At 48.5% G+C, this 21,882-nt stretch overlaps 1 protein-coding gene across 1 annotated transcript; it reads right to left on the bottom strand.

Annotated features, from left to right (window-relative positions):
* Positions 1-539: 539 nt before the first annotated feature.
* Positions 540-21,518, bottom strand: abcd3a (ATP-binding cassette, sub-family D (ALD), member 3a). The gene is made up of 20 exons (XM_024392417.2): positions 21,357-21,518; positions 19,606-19,642; positions 19,409-19,510; positions 17,896-17,984; positions 17,133-17,202; positions 16,491-16,588; positions 7,535-7,658; positions 7,104-7,160; positions 6,865-7,007; positions 6,654-6,723; positions 6,448-6,517; positions 6,032-6,221; positions 5,639-5,803; positions 5,434-5,497; positions 5,031-5,108; positions 4,829-4,894; positions 2,765-2,974; positions 1,089-1,193; positions 851-907; positions 540-618 (listed from the first exon to the last, which is right to left on the bottom strand). Exons 1-20 carry the CDS (start codon positions 21,467-21,469, stop codon positions 541-543), a joined length of 1,986 nt encoding a protein of 661 aa, XP_024248185.1. The 5' UTR covers positions 21,470-21,518; the 3' UTR covers position 540.
* Between the last annotated feature and the right edge of the window lie 364 nt (positions 21,519-21,882).

Genomic DNA, 21,882 nt, shown 5'->3' with positions numbered 1-21,882 from the left:
GATGGACTAGCCAGGTCCTAGACAGTACAAACATATCAGCGACCAGGCTAGGAAAGCACATGGAAGGATTTCACCCCAGCGGAGGAAACAAGCAGCTTCATTTGCATATTATACATATACCTTAAAAAAAAAAAAAGACAAGATAGCAGTTTATACTGTTACCTGCCCTCAGTGACTTGTCTAAAAGACCACTAAACAATCACCTGGGTCTCCACCTCCCTGTGTTAATTCATCAGATTAGAGTCCTCTGTAGGGGCTAACTCATCTTAATCATTATGAAGCATGATTCAGTTCACAGTTGTATAACACAAACATAATTCATCTGGATTGGATTAGCCCATTCCGTAATCTGCATGAGTTTGGACCAATTTGGACCATAAATGACAAGTTATATACAATCACGTGACTAACAAGATGCTTTTAAATACAGATTTGTCAAAAAGAAAAGAAAAACAGGGTTACTTCAAAAACTTGTTTTAAGAGCAGAATTAGTGAGCAACTTTTTCTAGGCCAAATTATGGTGTGTGTTGTGTTGTTTGTCTAGGAGCCAAACTCAATGGTCTCCTCAGTGATGGGTTTGAAGTCATAGTTCCCTCTCCCATCCATGTGAAGGTAGTACTGGAAAAAACAAAGCTCAGTCTCAGTTCACCCAAACAGGATTTGGGGTTACACCAGAGCAACTTAAATAAACCCTTTGCTTACATGACACAAATTCAACAAAATATACATATTTTAAAAACTGCCAGAAGTAGTCCCCCACAGTATTATCCCAGAGCATTCCCAACAGTATATGGACACATCAGTAGCCACAAACTCCTCCCAGTGTTTCCAGAAAAGGTTGCGATCTTACCTCGTGATGTTTCCACAAAGACTTCCTGTGAGAGACGGTGAACAGACTGATGCCAACCTATTGAAAACAGACCAGGCATAAGCAGCTAGACAACTAGATGAACCACGCTGCAGACAACTTGTACGTAACGTATATTATTAATTATTAAAAACTGGAGAATTATAAAAAGAGAGATTTAGAAGTAAAACACTTAGACATATAGCAGTACATGCTACGAGTCCGGGCTAAAAGGCCGTACCGTTCTGCAGTGGCTGTAGATGAAGTCCTCCACATCAACGCTCACAGCACTGGTGCACTCATCCAGGATTGCAAACTGGGGCTTGTGGTAGAACAACCGAGCCATCTACAGACACACGTGAAGCAGACCAAACCAAGTCAAAAATGGCTATGTCCGAAATCTGTCTTGCATACTACATTACTAAAACTACACTGAACAAAAATAAAAAGCAACAACTTCAAAGATTTTACTGAGTTACAGTTCATATGAGGAAATCGTTCAATTGAAATAAACAAATAAGGCCCTAATCTATGGATTTCACATGACTGGGAATACAGATATGCATCTGTCTGTCACAGATACATAAAAAAATATATAATAATGGGCCTCAGGATCTCATCACGGTACCTCTGTGCATTCAAATTGCTATCGATAAAATGCAATTGTGTTCGTTGTCCATAGCTTATGCCTGCCCATACCATAACCCCGCCATGGGGCTCTCTGTTCACAACAATGACATCAGCAAACCGTTCGCCCACACAATGCTACACACGTGGTCTGTGGTTGTGAGGCCGGTTGGATGTACTGCCAAATTCTCTAAAATGCCGTTGGAGGCGGCATATGGTAGAGAAATGAACATTCAATTATATGGCAACAGCTCTGATGGACATTCTTGCAGTCAGTGTGCCAATTGCATGCACCCTCAAAACTTGTGGCATCTGTGGCATTGTGCAACAAAACTGCACTTTTTTTTGTATATAAAATTTTACCCCCCTCTTCTCCCCAATTTCGTGGTATCCAATTGTTAGTAATTACTATCTTGTGTCATCGCTACAACTCCTGTATGGGCTCGGGAGAGACGAAGGTTGAAAGCCATGCGTCCTCCGAAACACAACACAACCAAGCTGCACTGCTTCTTAACACAGCGCGCCTCCAACCCGGAAGCCAGCCGCACCAATGTGTCAGAGGAAACACCGTGCACCTGGCTACCTTGGTTAGCGTGCACTGCGCCCGGCCCACCACAGGAGTCGCGATGAGACAAGGATATCCATACTGGCCAAACCCTCCCTGCCGCTAGGTCAATTGTGCGTCGTCCCACTGACCTCCCGGTCGCGGCCGGCTGCGACAGAGCCTGGGCCAAAACTGCACATTTTAAAGTGGCCTTTTATTGTCCCCCCCAGCGCAAGGTGAACCTGTGTAATGATCATGCGGTTTAATCAGCTTCTTGATATGCCACACCTGTCAGGTGGATGGATTATCTTGGCAAAGGAGAAATGCTCACTAACAGGGATGTAAACAAATTTGTGTCCACATTTTGCAAAAAATAAGCTTTTTTTGTGGAAAATTTAATGGGATATTTTATGTCAGGTCATACGTTTATATTTTTGTTTAGTGTACATACCGAGTACTAAATGGTAGTATTTAGTTTAATCTAATGCAATAAGCAACACGTTAGGCTCCGCCTACATTTTCAGTATGTCACATCCTATAAAACATTGTTCATATACCCTAAATACCTAGTTTTTAGAAGGCCAGTATGGTGTCACTCGGTGATAACCTGACGATAGGAGTGTGTGAACTAATAGATGATGAAGTATCTCCAATGAGGTATGAGAAACCATTTTGATTGTATTATAATTTTTTTTTTTCGAATAAAAACTATTCCATTCAGGAAGTATTCCTCTCATCAGTCTTACCGCCATCCTTTGCTTCTCTCCTCCACTGAGGACATCCATCCAGTCCTGTACGGTGTCCCAGGTCCCCTCCCTGTCCAGGATGTGACCCAGCTGGACATTGTCCAGGTACTCCTTCAACACCTGGTCAGAGATTCCTTTTCTCTTCTGTTCCTCATAGGTGTCAGGGTAAATCACCTGATCCCTCAGGGTGCCAAGGGTCATATACGGTCTCTATAATAGGATTCAATAAGTCAAAGGTAATGTTGGGTCTGTACAATAAGATGGAAGAGGTCAGGGGTCATGGAGGATCTCTACAATGAGATGTAAACAGACAGACTAGAGTTGGCTGTCAATTTACAATTTGCCAAAACAAGGGATAGAATACGGTAATAGGGGTGTAATGGTTCACCAAACCCATGGTTCAGCATGCATTAAGTTTTTGGGGCGACGTTTCGGTTTCAGTGCAGCGTGAAATGCCAGCGTTTCTTCCATTGTCTGTTGTGACAGGATTGTTACTTTGGGCTTCTCAAGTTTTCACTCTGATGCCGCGTTCGTAACTATGTGGGAGGTGGGAATTGACCAGTTGTGAAGTCGTAAATACTAGTTGGATGCATTCATGCGATTGAACTAGTTGAGGAACGGCGATTGGCTAAGGGCCAACAAGTTGTGTCAACCATAAACTAAAAGAACAGTTGTCAGGCTCGAAAAAACAAACGATAGAGTTCAAAATTGTATTTAATAGATTGCTTTTTAAAAAATAAATAATGTGTTGTTGCATTTAACTGCCCGAAAATGCTGTTATTATAGGGACCATTTCCTTAGTAGGTGATGTCAGAGGTCACCATGTGTGGAGAAGTGCGTGCTCAGGATGACTGACGAGTTTCCCCACTAGTAGGAGGACCATTCAAGTGGATTTTTCCCAGTAGCATGTGGTAAATTCCCACTTCCCACTTGGTTACGAACGCACCATGACACTGCCTTCTTCAGTGCCAGATTCACACTTCCCACTTGGTTACGAACGCAGCATGACACTGCCTTCTTCAGTGCCAGATTCACACTTTCCACTTGGTTACGAACGCACCATGACACTGCCTTCTTCAGTGCCAGATTCACACTTCCCACTTGGTTACGAACGCACCATGACACCGCCTTCTTCAGTGCCAGATTCCCACTTCCCACTTGGTTACGAACGCACCATGACACCGCCTTCTTCCGTGCCAGATTCACACTTGTGACTCTCATAAACGGGGGGCCGTGTCTGTAGCACGGAACATCTCCCACTCCGGGGTCATGTGACGGGCTGTCACTGGTTAAGTAAGAGTAACACAAGGTGCATTAGCCAATTCATTGAAAACTTTGGCTCGCTTATATAGAGTGGGTACTACCCGTTTACTGAAATGAGTGAGTCTCTTTCACGAGGTGCTGAACAATCCCGTATTCTCAACCACTGAGAATGGCCGCATATCCGCGGCTATAAACCCAAAGACCGTAAAAAATATAAAACATAGATGAGCTATCATTCTTGTCATTTCTTTGGCCCGGTTAGAAAGGGCTGCTTGAACGCAGAGGGAGACGTCGTAGTGTTGTTGTTTATTTGTGTTTACGTCTTGCTCTGGTATACTGGGCTGATGTCGGTGTAAAATCTGGCAACATATTGGTGTTGGCAGCTGCATTGGCTTTTCTTTTAGAGCGTTTGAGACGTACTGTTAACGTTTAACACACAACTCTCTTTCCCATCGCGGTTGTAACCTACTGGGAAGACAAAAAATGTTCCTAAAAATGTCCCACCACTCACCATAGTACAGAGGTACTTCCCGGCTGCTCCTCACAAAAAGGACAGTTTGAACTGTGCCAGCTAATATTTGATCATGGGTGCACATAGGCTCTACTTGTTTTAACGGTAAAGCTTGAAAATGTTTCTCCCGGCTCGGTTTTACTCAACAGGCATAGGCCTACAACGCAGTTGGGTTTACAGTGCGGACCAAACCCGAGGTTCCATACCAAATGGTTTGGTACGAATACGTTAATTGATTAATTAATAGCCTAATTGGTCATATAAAATACTCAAGGTGTCCATTTAGTTACCTGAGGAACATAGAAGAGCTTCCCTCTCTCAGGCTTGGTCAGCTGTCCTCCAAACAGAGGCCAGAGCTATGGAGAAACACACCGAATGTTATCTCCAGGGCTTATCACTCTTAAGTTACGTCAACACAAATAATTGATTTTGTTGCGGCACTTCCATCCCCCACAGGCATATCAATAGAACATAAAATGGAACATTCATCACCTCTCCCAGGACTCTGAAGAGTGAACTCTTGCCACAGCCATTGGGCCCACACACTAACACGTTGGTACCAGACCTCACCTGGGGGGGGTTGGTAAAGAGAGAGAGAAAGAATAACCTCATTGTAACATCCAGCGTGACCCTTCAAACTTTGAACGTCAAAAATACTTCAACATCACTCATTAAAATCAAAGTGGTTTGAACATTCGACTTTAAAATACAATTTTTTTTTATTTATTTATGTCAAACTGACTGAATGACTAAACGAGTGACACACATTCACTAGAGAGGCACTCCACTGTCCTGTTAGTTTTAACTTGATCTTGATAACACACAGGTCTTATTGTCCTAACCAGATGTTCTCAGTGAGACTTATCCAGCATAGAGAAAAGAAAGAGATGCCTACTTCAAAGGTCAGGTCCTTGATCAGGATATCTCCATTGGGTGTTGCCAGTGGTGTGTGTTCAAACCTGCAGCACCAAAACAGTCAAAGACACTGCTCCTCAGAAAACCCCTTGGCCGTGGACAACTTCAGTGAGGGTAACATATTAAAAGAGATTTTATGCAGGCAATCTCATGTACAGAAATACAGAGAGGCTTGTCACACATACTTGATGATGTGGTCAACGTTGATGATCTGTCCGCTGCCCGGGACAAGAGGGACTCTTTCTACAGCTTCTGATTCCTTGTCCTGATGAGAGACCATGGTGCGTTCGTACGTCCCCGAGTTCAGTTCCTTCAGGACCTTCATGAGCTCAGTGATACGCATGGTGAACCTGGGAGAAGGAGGGAGACCAGCCTAGCTCAGAACACCTCCTACCCAAGCACTACGAAGGGAAAGCTTGGAAAGCACCGACAGAAGAATGAAGTGGTCATGGAAAGATAAGGCAGTTTAGTGGTCTATGTCTAGAACAGGCTACTACTTTGAATTAGAAATGGAATTGAATCAAATTCAATTGAATATGTGATTGGATCATAGTGTATTGGGAAGAGAGAAGTCTCACCCAGAGAGCCTGGTCATCTCTCTACCAGCTAGTACGATCCTTCCCAGAGCCTGGGACATCCTCAGTAGCATCCTGCCACTCTGGTAATAGTCCTCCAGCAACTCAGGTTGGCTGCTGTTCATGTGGCGGGGGTCGGCGAGGTTGAGGAAGGGCCGACTCACCACCAGGTAGCCCACCACAGTGGCTATGTCTGAGGGAAGGAAGAGACCCAAGCACTGGTTTAGTATAGGAGGTGATGCAATGAACAATGTTATTTTATGTTCGCCTGGCCAAGCAACGATAACATGTGGCGGCTGGACAGCGGCAAGTCGGAGAAGTGCAGAAATCATCTGGCCGCCATTTACAGATCTCTCTCTAGCTATGTAACTGACGATATCACCATATTAATATGCAGGGTTTAAAACATCAGATCTTACACTTTGCGATCAGGCTGTCCACAAAGCCCATGGAGAAACGGAAGAAGATAAACTTGTGCAAATGGTCGACCTGAGAAGATAGAAGGCATCACAGCATTATCAAAACACTTTTAAACTCACAAATCAGCAGTTTGTCCGTTTAGACAGAAGTGATGACAGATCTTTAATGTACCTTGGACTGACACACAGGACTAACGGTAACTCACCAGTTTCTTAAATGTTGAGTGAATGGTCTGTTTCTCTCTCATGTTCCCATTGTAGAAGGCAATCTCCTCACTAAGACAAAACACGTTAAACATCATTTAGTTCTCTTTTTTAAAACACCACGACAGGGGTGATTTAACAAGTTAACAAAAAAACACAAAAAAAAGCACTCTATTGCCAACCCATGATGTACTCAGATCCAGGCCTTCACACCTGTTGGTGATGAGTCGCGAGTTGACATATCGGTACTCTCCCTCGTAGCGCTGCTCTGTCACCGTCATCTTACCGATGGGCCGTCGTAGTCTGGTCAGGAACAGGCCTGAGACCAGCAGGTAGGTCATCATACTCGCTGGGCCCTGACGGTGACATCACATACAGAATATACTTCAGTACATTCTAAAAAACCTGAATGGAATCTATTGGTTGCTTCTGGAATCTGAATTCGTATTCACCTGGGCACCGATGGCAGACGTCAGCTTGAAGATGTACAGTCCAATGTCCAAGAGAGGCTAAAGGGGATATGCAGTAGTGTTAACATGTAGACCTCCCTGGTGGAGTAGGGAGCCCGAGGGCACACAGTGTGTTGCGAAATCTGTCAATGTATTATTAAATTATATAAACTGCCTTCATTTTTGCTGGACCCCAGGAAGAGTAGCTGCTACCGTGGCAGGAACCAATGGGGGACCAATAATAAATACAAACAACAGCTTTCAGCAATATCACGATTTACACAACAAGTTAATGATAAACTAAGGTGTACTACAACAACCATAGAAATTCCTAAACATACACCATGGAACCACACACAAGAAGATATAGACAAGAATGTATACTTCGGTCTTAAACAAACAGTAGTCAGCACGATAGGTGTAGACTACAGTACCTTGCTGAGGTTGGAGTAGAGGTCCACCACGCTGTTACAGAACCTCTCTACATCCTGAGTCAGCAGCTGGTCAGCGTTAGCGATACGGTTATCCAGGTTGCCCATTTTGTAGTACGTGTATCCTCTGGGGATGGCACATTTTGAGTGAGTTCAATTACAGACAGACTGACTATGGGAATGCACAGTAGACTGACTATGGGAATGTAAGGTTATGAGAAAAGACAGTAGACAGAAGATAGTGCCATAAACAGACAGCGCGGTAGACAGTAGGGTATACAGACAGTAGACAGCGCGGTAGGCTTGTACACAGCGCGGTAGACAGTAGGGTATACAGACAGTAGACAGTAGGGTATACAGACAGTAGACAGCGCGGTAGGCTTGTACACAGCGCGGTAGACAGTAGGGTATACAGACAGCAGACAGCACAGCGCGGTAGACAGGCAGCGCGGTAGACAGCGCAGCGCGGTAGACAGCGAGGTAGACAGCGTGGTAGACAGTAGGGTATACAGACAGTAGACAGCGTGGTAGACAGTAGGGTATACAGACAGTAGACAGCGCGGTAGACAGTAGGGCAGTAGAAGCGCGGTAGACAGTAGGGTATACAGACAGTAGACAGCGCGGTAGACAGTAGGGTATACAGACAGTAGAAGCGCGGTAGACAGTAGGGTATACAGACAGTAGACAGCGCGGTAGACAGTAGGGTTTACAGACAGTAGACAGCGCGGTAGACAGTAGAGAGTGCGGTAGACAGCGCGGTAGGCTTGTACACAGCGCGGTAGACAGTAGGGTATACAGACAGCACAGCGCAGTAGACAGACAGTGCAGCGCGGCAGACAGGCAGCGCGGTGGACAGCGCAGCGCGGTAGACAGCAAGGTAGACAGTAGACAGCGTGGTAGGATTGTACACAGCGCGGTAGACAGTAGACAGCGCGGTAGGATTGTACACAGCGCGGTAGACAGTAGGGTATACAGACAGCAGACAGTAGGGTATACAGACAGCAGACAGCACAGCGCGGTAGACAGGCAGCGCGGTAGACGGTAGACAGCGCAGCGCAGTAGACAGCGAGGTAGACAGTAGACAGCGTGGTAGACAGTAGGGTATGTAGACAGTGCGGTAGACAGCGCAGCGCGGTAGACAGTAGGGTATACAGACAGACAGTGCGGTAGACAGCGCAGCGCGGTAGACAGTAGACAGCGCGGTAGGATTGTACACAGTGCGGTAGACAGTAGGGTATACAGACAGCAGACAGTAGGGTATACAGCGCAGCGCGGTAGACAGTAGACAGCGCGGTAGGATTGTACACAGCGCGGTAGACAGTAGGGTATACATACAGTAGGGTATACAGACAGTAGACAGCGAGGTAGACAGTAGGGTATACAGACAGTAGACAGCTCAGTAGACAGTAGACAGTGCGGTAGACAGTAGGGTATACACAGACAGTGCGGTAGACAGTAGACAGCGCGGTAGACAGCGCGGTAGGCTTGTACACAGCACGGTAGACAGTAGGGTATACAGACAGCAGACAGCGCGGTAGACAGCGCAGCGCAGCAGACGGTAGACAGCACAGCGCGGTAGACGGTAGACAGCGCGGTAGACAGCGCGGTATACAGACAGTAGACAGCGCGGTAGACAGTAGGGTTTACAGACAGTAGACAGCGCGGTAGACAGTAGACAGCGCGGTAGGATTGTACACAGTTCGGTAGACAGGGTATACAGACAGCAGACAGTAGGGTATACAGACAGTAGGGTATACAGACAGTAGACAGCGAGGTAGACTGTAGGGCATACAGACAACAGACAGTAGGGTATACAGACAGTAGGGTATACAGACAGTAGACAGCGCGGTACACAGTAGGGTATACAGACAGCAGACAGCGCGGTAGACAGACAACAGACGCGCGGTAGACAGACAGCAGACGCGCGGTAGACAGACAGCAGACGCGCGGTAGACAGTGCAGCGCGGTAGAGAGCGTGGTAGACAGTAGACAGCGTGGTAGACAGTAGGGTATACAGACAGACAGCGCGGTAGGATTGTACACAGAGCGGTAGACAGTAGGGTATACAGACAGCAGACAGTAGGGTATACAGAGTAGGGTATACAGACAGTAGACAGCGCGGTAGACAGTAGGGTACAGTAGGGTATACAGTAGGGTATACAGACAGACAGCGCGGTAGACAGTAGGGTATACAGACAGACAGCGCGGTAGACAGTAGGGTATACAGACAGACAGTGCGGTAGACAGTAGGCTATACAGACAGACAGTGCGGTAGACAGTAGGGTATACAGACAGACAGCGCGGTAGACAGTAGGGTATACAGACAGACAGCGCGGTAGACAGTAGGGTATACAGACAGACAGCGCGGTAGACAGTAGGGTATACAGACAGACAGCGCGGTAGACAGTAGGGTATACAGACAGACAGCGCGGTAGACAGTAGGGTATACAGACAGACAGCGCGGTAGACAGTAGGTTAGACAGACAGTGCGGTAGACAGTAGACTTGTACACAGCGCGGTAGACAGTAGGGTAGACAGACAGTAGACAGCGCGGTAGACAGACGGTGCGGTAGACCGTAGACAGACTGCGCGGTAGACCGTAGACGGCGCGGCGCGGTAGACCGTAGGCAGACGGCGCGGCGCGGTAGACCGTAGACAGACGGCGCGGTAGACCGTAGACAGACGGCGCGGTAGACCGTAGACAGACGGCGCGGTAGACCGTAGACAGACGGGGCGGCGCGGTAGACCGTAGACAGACGGGGCGGCCCGGTAGACCGTAGACAGACGGCGCGGCGCGGTAGACCGTAGACAGACGGGCGCGGCGCGGTAGACCGTAGACAGACGGCGCGGCGCGGTAGACCGTAGACGGCGCGGCGCGGTAGACCGTAGACAGACGGCGCGGCGCGGTAGACCGTAGACAGACGGCGCGGCGCGGTAGACCGTAGACAGACGGCGCGGTAGACCGTAGACAGACGGGGCGGCGCGGTAGACCGTAGACAGACGGGCGCGGCGCGGTAGACCGTAGACAGACGGCGCGGCGCGGTAGACCGTAGACAGACGGCGCGGCGCGGTAGACCGTAGACAGACGGCGCGGCGCGGTAGACCGTAGACAGACGGCGCGGCGCGGTAGACCGTAGACAGGCGGCGCGGTAGACCGTAGACAGACGGCGCGGCGCGGTAGACCGTAGACAGACGGCGCGGCGCGGTAGACCGTAGACAGACGGCGCGGCGCGGTAGACCGTAGACAGACGGCGCGGCGCGGTAGACCGTAGACAGACGGCGCGGTAGACCGTAGACAGACGGGGCGGCGTGGTAGACCGTAGACAGACGGCGCGGCGCGGTAGACCGTAGACAGACGGCGCGGTAGACCGTAGACAGACGGCGCGGCAGACCGTAGACAGACGGCGCGGCAGACCGTAGACAGACGGCGCGGCGCGGTAGACCGTAGACAGCGCGGCGCGGTAGACCGTAGACAGCGCGGCGCGGTAGACCGTAAGACAGCGCGGCGCGGTAGACCGTAGACAGCGCGGCGCGGTAGACCGTAGACAGCGTGGCGCGGTAGACAGCGCAGCGCAGCAGACGGTAGACAGCACAGCGCGGTAGACGGTAGACAGCACAGCGCGGTAGACGGTAGACAGCACAGCGCGGTAGACGGTAGACAGCACAGCGCTGTAGACAGCGCGGTATACAGACAGTAGACAGCGCGGTAGACAGTAGGGTTTACAGACAGTAGACAGCGCGGTAGACAGTAGACAGCGCGGTAGGATTGTACACAGTTCGGTAGACAGGGTATACAGACAGCAGACAGTAGGGTATACAGACAGTAGGGTATACAGACAGTAGACAGCGAAGTAGACTGTAGGGCATACAGACAGCAGACAGTAGGGTATACAGACAGTAGACAGCGCGGTACACAGTAGGGTATAGACAGCAGACGCGCGGTAGACAGACAGCAGACAGCGCGGTAGACAGACAGCAGACAGCGCGGTAGACAGACAGCAGACAGCGCGGTAGACAGACAGCAGACAGCGCGGTAGACAGACAGCAGACAGCGCGGTAGATAGCGCGGTAGACAGTGCAGCGCGGTAGAGAGCGAGGTAGGCAGTAGACAGCGTGGTAGACAGTAGGGTATACAGACAGACAGCGCGGTAGGATTGTACACAGAGCGGTAGACAGTAGGGTATACAGACAGCAGACAGTAGGGTATACAGAGTAGGGTATACAGACAGTAGACAGCGCGGTAGACAGTAGGGTATACAGACAGTAGACAGCGCGGTAGACAGTAGGGTATACAGACAGACAGCGCGGTAGACAGTAGGGTATACAGACAGACAGCGCGGTAGACAGTAGGGTATACAGACAGACAGCGCGGTAGACAGTAGGGTATACAGACAGACAGCGCGGTAGACATTAGGGTATACAGACAGACAGTGCGGTAGACAGTAGGGTATACAGACAGACAGTGCGGTAGACAGTAGACTTGTACACAGCGCGGTAGACAGTAGGGTAGACAGACAGTAGACAGCGCGGTAGACCGTAGACAGGCAGCGCAGCGCGGCAGACCGTAGACAGGCAGCGCAGCGCGGCAGACCGTAGACAGGCAGCGCAGCGCGGTAGACCGTAGACAGACGGCGCGACGCGGTAGACCCTAGACAGACGGCGCGGTAGACCGTAGACAGACGGCGCGGCGCGGTAGACCGTAGACAGACGGCGCGGCGCGGTAGACCGTAGACAGACGGCGCGGCGCGGTAGACCGTAGACAGACGGCGCGGCGCGGTAGACCGTAGACAGACGGCGCGGCGCGGTAGACCGTAGACAGACGGCGCGGCAGACCGTAGACAGACGGGGCGGCGCGGCAGACCGTAGACAGACGGCGCGGCGCGGTAGACCGTAGACAGACGGCGCGGTAGACCGTAGACAGACGGCGCGGCGCGGTAGACCGTAGACAGACGGCGCGGCGCGGTAGACCGTAGACAGACGGCGCGGCGCGGTAGACCGTAGACAGACGGCGCGGCGCGGTAGACCGTAGACAGACGGCGCGGCGCGGTAGACCGTAGACAGCGCGGCGCGGTAGACCGTAGACAGCGCGGCGCGGTAGACCGTAGACAGCGCGGCGCCGTAGACAGCGCGGCGCGGTAGACCGTAGACAGCGCGGCGCGGTAGACCGTAGACAGCGCGGCGCGGTAGACCGTAGACAGCGCGGCGCGGTAGACCGTAGACAGCGCGGCGCGGTAGACCGTAGACAGCGCGGCGCGGTAGACAGCGCAGCGCGGTAGACGGTAGACAGCACAGCGCGGTAGACGGTAGACAGCACAGCGCGGTAGACGGTAGACAGCACAGCGCGGTAGACAGCGAGGTAGACAGTAGACAGCGTGGTAGACAGTAGGGTATACAGAAAGTAGACAGTGCGGTAGACAGCGCAGCGCGGTAGACAGTAGGGTATACAGACAGTAGACAGTGCGGTAGACAGCGCAGCGCGGTAGACAGCGAGGTAGACAGTAGACAGCGCGGTAGGATTGTACACAGCGCGGTAGACAGTAGGGTATACAGACAACAGACAGCACAGCGCGGTAGACAGGCAGCGTGGTAGACAGCGCAGCGCGGTAGACAGCACGGTAGACAGTAGGGTATACAGACAGCAGACAGTAGACCGCGCGGTAGGCTTGTACACAGCGCGGTAGACAGTAGGGTATACATACAGTAGACAGCGCAGTAGACAGTAGACAGTGCGGTAGACAGTAGGGTATACAGACAGTAGACAGCGTGGTAGACAGTAGGGTATACAGACAGTAGACAGTGCGGTAGACAGCGCAGCGCGGTAGACAGCGCGGTAGACAGTAGGGTATACAGACAGTAGACAGTGCGGTAGACAGCGCAGCGCGGTAGACAGTAGACAGCGCGGTAGGCTTGTACACAGCGCGGTAGACAGTAGGGTATACAGACAGTAGGGTATACAGACAGTAGACAGCGCGGTAGGATTGTACACAGCGCGGTAGACAGTAGGGTATACAGACAGCAGACAGTAGGGTATACAGACAGTAGACAGCGCGGTAGGCTTGTACACAGCGCGGTAGACAGTAGGGTATACAGACAGTAGAAGCACGGTAGACAGTAGGGTATACAGACAGTAGACAGTGCGGTAGACAGCGCAGCGCGGTAGACAGTAGGGTATACAGACAGTAGACAGTGCGGTAGACAGCGCAGCGCGGTAGACAGCGAGGTAGACAGTAGACAGCGTGGTAGACAGTAGGGTATACAGACAGCGCAGCGCGGTAGACAGTAGACAGCGCGGTAGGATTGTACACAGCGCGGTAGACAGTAGGGTATACATACAGTAGGGTATACAGACAGTAGACAGCGAGGTAGACAGTAGGGTATACAGACAGTAGACAGCGCAGTAGACAGTAGACAGTGCGGTAGACAGTAGGGTATACAGACAGTAGACAGCGCAGTAGACAGTAGCCAGTGCGGTAGACAGTAGGGTATACACAGACAGTACGGTAGACGGTAGACAGCGCGGTAGACAGCGCGGTAGGCTTGTACACAGCGCGGTAGACAGTAGGGTATACAGACAATAGACAGCGCGGTAGGCTTGTACACAGCGCGGTAGACAGTAGGGTATACAGACAACAGACAGCGCAGCGCGGTAGACAGCGCAGCGCACAGCGCAGCGCGGTAGACGGTAGACAGCACAGCACGGTAGACAGCACAGCGCGGTAGACAGCACAGCGCGGTAGACAGCACAGCGCGGTAGACAGTAGACAGCGCGGTAGACAGTAGACAGTGCAGTAGACAGCGCGGTAGACAGACAGTAGACAGCGCGGTAGACAGTAGGGTTTACAGACAGTAGACAGCGCGGTAGACAGTAGACAGCGCGGTAGGATTGTACACAGTTCGGTAGACAGTAGGGTATACAGACAGCAGACAGTAGGGTATACAGACAGTAGGGTATACAGACAGTAGACAGCGAGGTAGACTGTAGGGCATACAGACAACAGACAGTAGGGTATACAGACAGTAGGGTATACAGACAGTAGACAGCGCGGTACACAGCGCGGTAGACAGACAGCAGACGCGCGGTAGACGGTAGACAGCGTGGTAGACAGTAGGGTATACAGACAGCAGACAGTACACCGCGCGGTAGGCTTGTACACCGCGCGGTAGGCTTGTACACCGCGCGGTAGGCTTGTACACCGCGCGGTACACCGCGGGTAGGCTTGTACACCGCGCGGTAGGCTTGTACACCGCGCGGTAGGGCTTGTACACCGCGCGGTAGGCTTGTACACCGCGCGGTAGGCTTGTACACCGCGCGGTAGGCTTGTACACCGCGCGGTAGGCTTGTACACCGCGCGGTAGGCTTGTACACCGCGCGGTAGGCTTGTACACCGCGCGGTAGGCTTGTACACCGCACCGCGCGGTAGGCGCGCGGTAGGCTTGTACACCGCGCGGTAGGCTTGTACACCGCGCGGTAGGCTTGTACACCGCGCGGTAGGCTTGTACACCGCGCGGTAGGCTTGTACACCGGCTTGTACACCGCGCGGTAGGCTTGTACACCGCGCGGTAGGCTTGTACACCGCGCGGTAGGCTTGGCGCGGTAGGCTTGTACACGCGCGCGGCGCGGTAGGCTTGTACACCGCGGTAGGCTTGTACACCGCGCGGTAGGCTTGTACACCGCGCGGTAGGCTTGTACACCGCGCGGTAGGCGGTAGTTTGTACACCGCGCGGTAGGCTTGTACACCGCGCGGTAGGCTTGTACACCGCGCGGTAGGCTTGTACACCGCGCGGTAGGCTTGTACACCGCGCGGTAGGCTTGTACACCGCGCGGTAGGCTTGTACACCGCGCGGTAGACAGTAGGGTATACAGACAGTAGACAGCGCGGTAGGCTTGTACACCGCGCGGTAGACAGTAGGGTATACAGACAGTAGACAGCGCGGTAGGCTTGTACACCGCGCGGTAGACAGTAGGGTATACAGACAGTAGACAGCGCGGTAGGCTTGTACACAGCGCGGTAGACAGTAGGGTATACAGACAGTAGGGTATACAGACAGTAGACAGCGCGGTAGACAGTAGGGTATACAGACAGACAGCGCGGTAGACAGTAGGGTATACAGACAGACAGCGCGGTAGACAGTAGGGTATACAGACAGACAGCGCGGTAGACAGTAGACTTGTAGACAGCGCGGTAGACAGTAGGGTAGACAGACCGTAGACAGACAGCGCGGCAGACCGTAGACAGACAGCGCGGCAGACCGTAGACAGACAGCGCGGCAGACCGTAGACAGACAGCGCGGCGCGGTAGACCGTAGACAGACAGCGCGGTAGACCGTAGACAGGCAGCGCGGCAGACCGTAGACAGGCAGCGCAGCGCGGTAGACCGTAGACAGGCAGCGCAGCGCGGTAGACCGTAGACAGGCAGCGCAGCGCGGTAGACCGTAGACAGGCAGCGCAGCGCGGTAGACCGTAGACAGGCAGCGCAGCGCGGTAGACCGTAGACAGGCAGCGCAGCGCGGTAGACCGTAGACAGGCAGCGCGGTAGACAGGCAGCGCGGCAGACCGTAGGGTATACAGACAGTAGACAGCACGGTAGACAGATAGCACGGCGCGGTAGACAGACAGCGCAGCGCGGTAGACCGTAGACAGACAGCGCAGCGCGGTAGACCGTAGACAGACAGCGCAGCGCGGTAGACCGTAGACAGACAGCGCAGCGCGGTAGACCGTAGACAGACAGCGCAGCGCGGTAGACCGTAGACAGCGTGGTAGACAGTAGGGTATACAGACAGTAGGGTATACAGACAGTAGACAGCGAGGTAGACAGTAGGGTATACAGACAGTAGACAGCGAGGTAGACAGTAGGGTATACAGACAGTATGCAGCGCGGTAGACAGACAGCGAGCGCTGCGCGGTAGACAGACAGCGAGTGCAGTGCGGTAGACAGACAGCGCGGCAGACAGTGCTTACTTGAGGTACTCGTCGTAGAGGTGTTTGGTTAGCCTCACTCTGAACCTCAGCTTCAGCTCATTCAGACCCAGCTTCAAGAAGTTATTCACCAATGCAATCTGTCAGTCAACAAAACATACAGTTTAACATCAGCTCTTCATCAAAACACAACCTTAGTATACTGTCCAAACACAGATGAAATCTGGATTTGTTCAATCCACAGGCAAAGAGACAGTTGAATACAAAGGCATGCAGAGAAAATTAAACACCCATTGTCTAGAGGACAAGATACATTCTGTAAAAACGTACATATAACAAACAGAATATTCTCCAGTTTTCCAGGCAATGTATGATCGATGCTATTATCTGGTTATTGCTAAATGATAATAGGAAGTGATGAGTTACAGTATTAAGGGAGGATACGAATAATACAGTCAATGTTATTATGCTAATAATTATTATGCTAATAATAATAATAATAAATATCAGACGACCTCTGATAATTTATAACAAAATAAGAAAGTCGACGGGAGTCGTCGCTGTACAACTAACCAACTACTGTAATATGACATTTATATATCAGAGGCAAATCAAATCCACAGACATCTAGAAAAATCGAGTCAATTGTTGGATGCAATGAAATACCAAAAAAACAACACTTACAAGTGGCATGACTTTGCAAAAGTTGAACAAGTAGTTCTTGAAATCGGTGTTGGAACGACCGATAATTGCGCTGCAGACCCAAAACATGCACAAGAACGAACCAACTGGGTCAGTGACATGGGACACACAGCTAGGCAAGACATTGGCAGATGAATGAATTTCACCTGTAACGGTAGTGCCTAGGTTCTAGCCTCAGTAAAATCTGTTTATGCTTCAGCCAACTCCTCTGCCATGATGGTCATGGGAAGAAGAAAAACAAGTTAAACTCAAGCACATACAGTACCAGTCAAAAGTTTAGACAAACCTACTCATTCCAGGGTTTTTCTTTAGTTTTACTATTTTCTACATTGTAAAATAATAGTGAAGACATCACAACTATGAAATAACACATATAGAGTCATGTAGTACATTGATATCTCTGCTAATGATACCACTGTGGGAGATTGAAAGGCATGTATTTTCCTGTGCAGGAATTCATTGATATGATCTGGGGCTGGTTTCCCAGACCTGGAATAAAGCCTCATCCTGGACTGAAAAAGCACACTTTGAAATGATTATCTCCATTGAACATGCGTCTTAGTCCAGTATCAGGCTGAATCTGTGTATGGGGAACCAGACCATCATATTTTAACCCCCTTCAACACGATCACATCCACCAAACTCATTGGTCATCTAGCTATAGTGAAGAATCACAGGTCACATGGCAAGTCAGTGTTCTAACCATAGAATTAGAACGCTTTCATTCTACCTCAGTGATTCTCACCTTTCAATCATGGTTCCATTCTGGATCATCCAGACATCACAATATGTCCTGGCCACCAACATGGCAGCTATGAGGACAAGGTATCCTGTCTGTGATGACAACGGAGGGAACAGAGAAGTGGAAGGGAACAGCCCAGATGAGCAAACCCATCAGATGATTAAATACACAGATTAAACAATGCAATGGACAGTTCTTTAAGGAAATCAATGTCATGTTTGTATTGTAAATAATATGAGCAAACTAGATGAATGACTAATACACGGCAGTTCAAATGTAGAATAGACCTGTCCTCATCTAACAACATGACTGGTAGAATAGACCTGTCCTCATCTAACAACATGACTGGTAGAATAGACCTGTCCTCATCTAACAACATGACTGGTAGAATAGACCTGTCCTTATCTAACAACTAGTCATTTTAGAGTTTCATTCAGTAGAGGATGAACTCTGATACACCCAACAGACTTCATATCATCGTGACCTTGGCTTATCAAACAAACTGATCAGTATGACAGGTCTGTTTGGGCTCTGTGGGTGTTTTCTTAAATTTTATACAACACACAAGATTATAAAACGTTTGCAAATTGTCAATGATCACACTTAATGAACTAAAATGTCTGTTGAGACAAACGTGCACAGAGGAAGAGATAAGTTGTGGCCGTAAAAGTGACGCAATGAAGGAGCACAGATGTGTCTGTACAAGACAAGGCCGATTACCACAGAGACGAATTACTTCAAGGTTTAATGCTTATCATGTGGTGCTACAGAACACAACTTATCGGCCTAGACATCTACTTACCGTGGAAGTTCATCCATTTTTACAAGTGGCCTTATTTTCACTCTGTGCATGTAGTTGATCCCCAAACCATTATTATATATATATATATATATATATATACACATATATATATATTTTGTTTCGTTACAGAGTCCTGACTTGCCATTGACTACAATGCATTATGAAAATGTGTCTAAGCAGGTTGTAAAGCTCTCCAAAAACACTCCAAACCAATTCAAATTCCATCAGAATCTCATTCTGTATAATGTCTCTGCACTCAATTCTTGAAAAAAATAAATCCTCTGTCTCATAAATCCATATTTTTTGTCGTTGTTGTTGTAAACCACATCATTCAAAACATGAATTTATGGCACAGTGAAGAAGAAAACAAAAAGTCTAACATTTTGTACAGAGACATCCAGAATGAGATTGTGATGTAATAGGAGTGTCGTGGAGAACTTGTCATAATGCATTGTAGTCAATCACAAGTGATGACTCGGCAAAACGTGACAAACAATTTTCTGCTACAACCACAGAATGAAAATAAGGCCACATGTATAAAAATAAAAAAAAAATTTTTTAAATAGTAGAACTTCCCCTTTAATAATATTATACACATGACATAATAACTGACTTATAAAATGCCACTGGGAACTCCTCTGAGCTTGTTTTTTTTTTGTTGCTCAGTATGTGACCATATTGGTCTGTAACAACAACAACAACCACAAGGCCCACCTCTTTGCAGAACCATCGAGGCACCATGATCCGGATGATCTTACTGATTCTGAGGAAGAAGACATAGTCCACCGCAGCACGGTCTTTCTTGGCTGCTTTGTCCTTCACAAATCACAGAGCCCAAATGCAGGTGTCAGGGGACAAATGTGGCATGTAGTTGAGCATTTTATACATTTGTTGGATGCATGTGTACTTACGTCATTGCTCAACACCAGTTCTGAGCGTCCTTTTTTACTGTAAATGATAGATATGGCACATAGTCAGATACAAATGTTCCAACTAGACACGTGCAACATCACGCAATGGACACAATACTAAGGGTAAAATTGATTTAGTTTCATCATCGTCATAAATCGAGTGTAATGGTGTGAAGGTTGAATGTAAAAAAATAAATCACATGGGAGTCTTGACACAGCATTTAACTTCTAACGAATGTGCTATTTTTAACTGTCTAATAACATGTTTAAAAATTACATCAAAAGGCAGCAAGCTGCTAATAAGCAACAGTGACTTCTGTTACATTGTTGAAATATTAGCCGTGATTAGCCAATGATATATCAAGATTTTAACCCTAGATGACAGTCTGGGGGGGTATTGAAACCACCGCACAGCCATTTTGGTACTCCTCCCGCCGTTTCAAAAAAAAAAAAAAAAAAAAAAAAGATGCTGAAAGTTATAGAAATGCATTTATTAACATCTATATTCGTTTTTGAAAAGTATATTATATTACAGACATCTTTTTACCTACTTAAGTTATATTATGTGAACTGAACATTAAAAATAGAAAGATACAAACATTTGTTAAAGTAGTATGTTACCATCCCCACGACAACAAAGGCATACTTCAAAGCACATAATTTTGTCCTTAAATCATTTTATTGAAATACTGTATAAGTCCATTTTTTTCCAATGGAGGACCAGCCAGGTCACCTGTCATACAAGACAGTATTCAATATGGGGATGGCAGTAAGCATCAGCCTCTGACTCCAAAGATTGCAAGTTCGAATCCTGTGATAGAAAGTTGTTTTGGAGATTTTTGTTTTAATCCTATCCCAAACCTTAACCAGTCAGAGTTAATGACTAACCTTAACCAGTCAGAGTTAATGACTAACCTTAACCAGTCAGAGTTAATGACTAACCTTAACCAGTCAGAGTTAATGACTAACCTTAACCAGTCAGAGTTAATGACTAACCTTAACCAGTCAGAGTTAATGACTAACCTTAACCAGTCAGAGTTAATGACTAACTGTAAGATTTCCGAGTTAAATGTCTAAACTTACCCTTAAACACTTTGACATTTGAGAAAGATGGATGAACGTCTAATTCGGATGTAAGACAGAGCTAAGTTTCTTCCTAGGTTTTGGCCTTTCTAGGGAGTTTTTCCTAGCCACCGTGCTTCTACACCTGCATTACTTGCTGTTTGGGATTTTAGGCTGGGTTTCTGTACAGCACTTTGAGATATCAGCTGATGAAAGAAGGGCTTTATAGATAGATTTGATTGGAAGGACCACTCCTTCTGAGGAGTACCAATATGGATGCCGGTGGCGTCAATGCCTCATTAAAATGAAAAAAAAAAAATGAAAAAACATTTGCAAATCAAGGTTTATACACATCATTGCGACTATTCCAGCTGCACCGGGGTATAAAGACCTATTGTTTGCTAATGAGAATGGAGATTTACATTGACAGAGATATAATAACACAAATGTAATGTTACAACATGCGATATGCACGGCCATCAACTCCTGTTTCTTATAGATACCTGCGATATTATACAACTACAACATCTCACGGACTTTCAGACTTTACACCCGTCAAATGGGACAACGTTTCTTGGCTTGCTGGCCACAAGTTCTGTGACACAATAACCCCTTGCATGGGCAGTCTAGCTACGCACAATTAAAGTACAACAGAGATTCGATTATACTTTTTTTCCCCAGCAACATACCCGCTTGACTTGCCTCCTCTTCTCCTTCTTTGCTTCAGGATGTATAAAACGAGTAGGACTCCGCCAGCTATCGAAGAGTTTTTAGCTGTCAGGTACTTACTGACGGCCGCCATATTACCGACAGTATCAGTGGATCAGTGCGCACCGACTGGCATGCTGGGTAGTGGGCAGGGAACAAATGAGAGTAGTCCGTCACCGCGGACGAGTGAGAGCATAGGTCAGTAGGGTCGAGGGAATGGTTCAAATAACTGACCATGCTATGGCTTAGAAAAAGCAGAACACCTCAGAATAATCCGTTTATCCCGGCTATGTAGTTTATTCTAAAGCCCATGGATAATTATATGACATGAGGATATTAAAATGAACAAGCTGTGCATTGCAAGTGTGAGTGCAGCTTTTATATAGGCTCGGTTATAGCAAGGACATGGAAATAAACAGTGGCATGATATCATATCACCGAATATCATCTACAGAAAACACTTTTTTTCTGAATAGGTTGGGGTATTGGTCTCTCCAGCCTACCGTT

The sequence above is a fragment of the Oncorhynchus tshawytscha genome, linkage group LG29 (genome assembly GCF_018296145.1).
Source record: "Oncorhynchus tshawytscha isolate Ot180627B linkage group LG29, Otsh_v2.0, whole genome shotgun sequence".
NCBI classification, from domain to species: Eukaryota; Metazoa; Chordata; class Actinopteri; order Salmoniformes; family Salmonidae; genus Oncorhynchus; species Oncorhynchus tshawytscha.
This window is presented reverse-complemented; position numbering and strand designations above follow the sequence as displayed.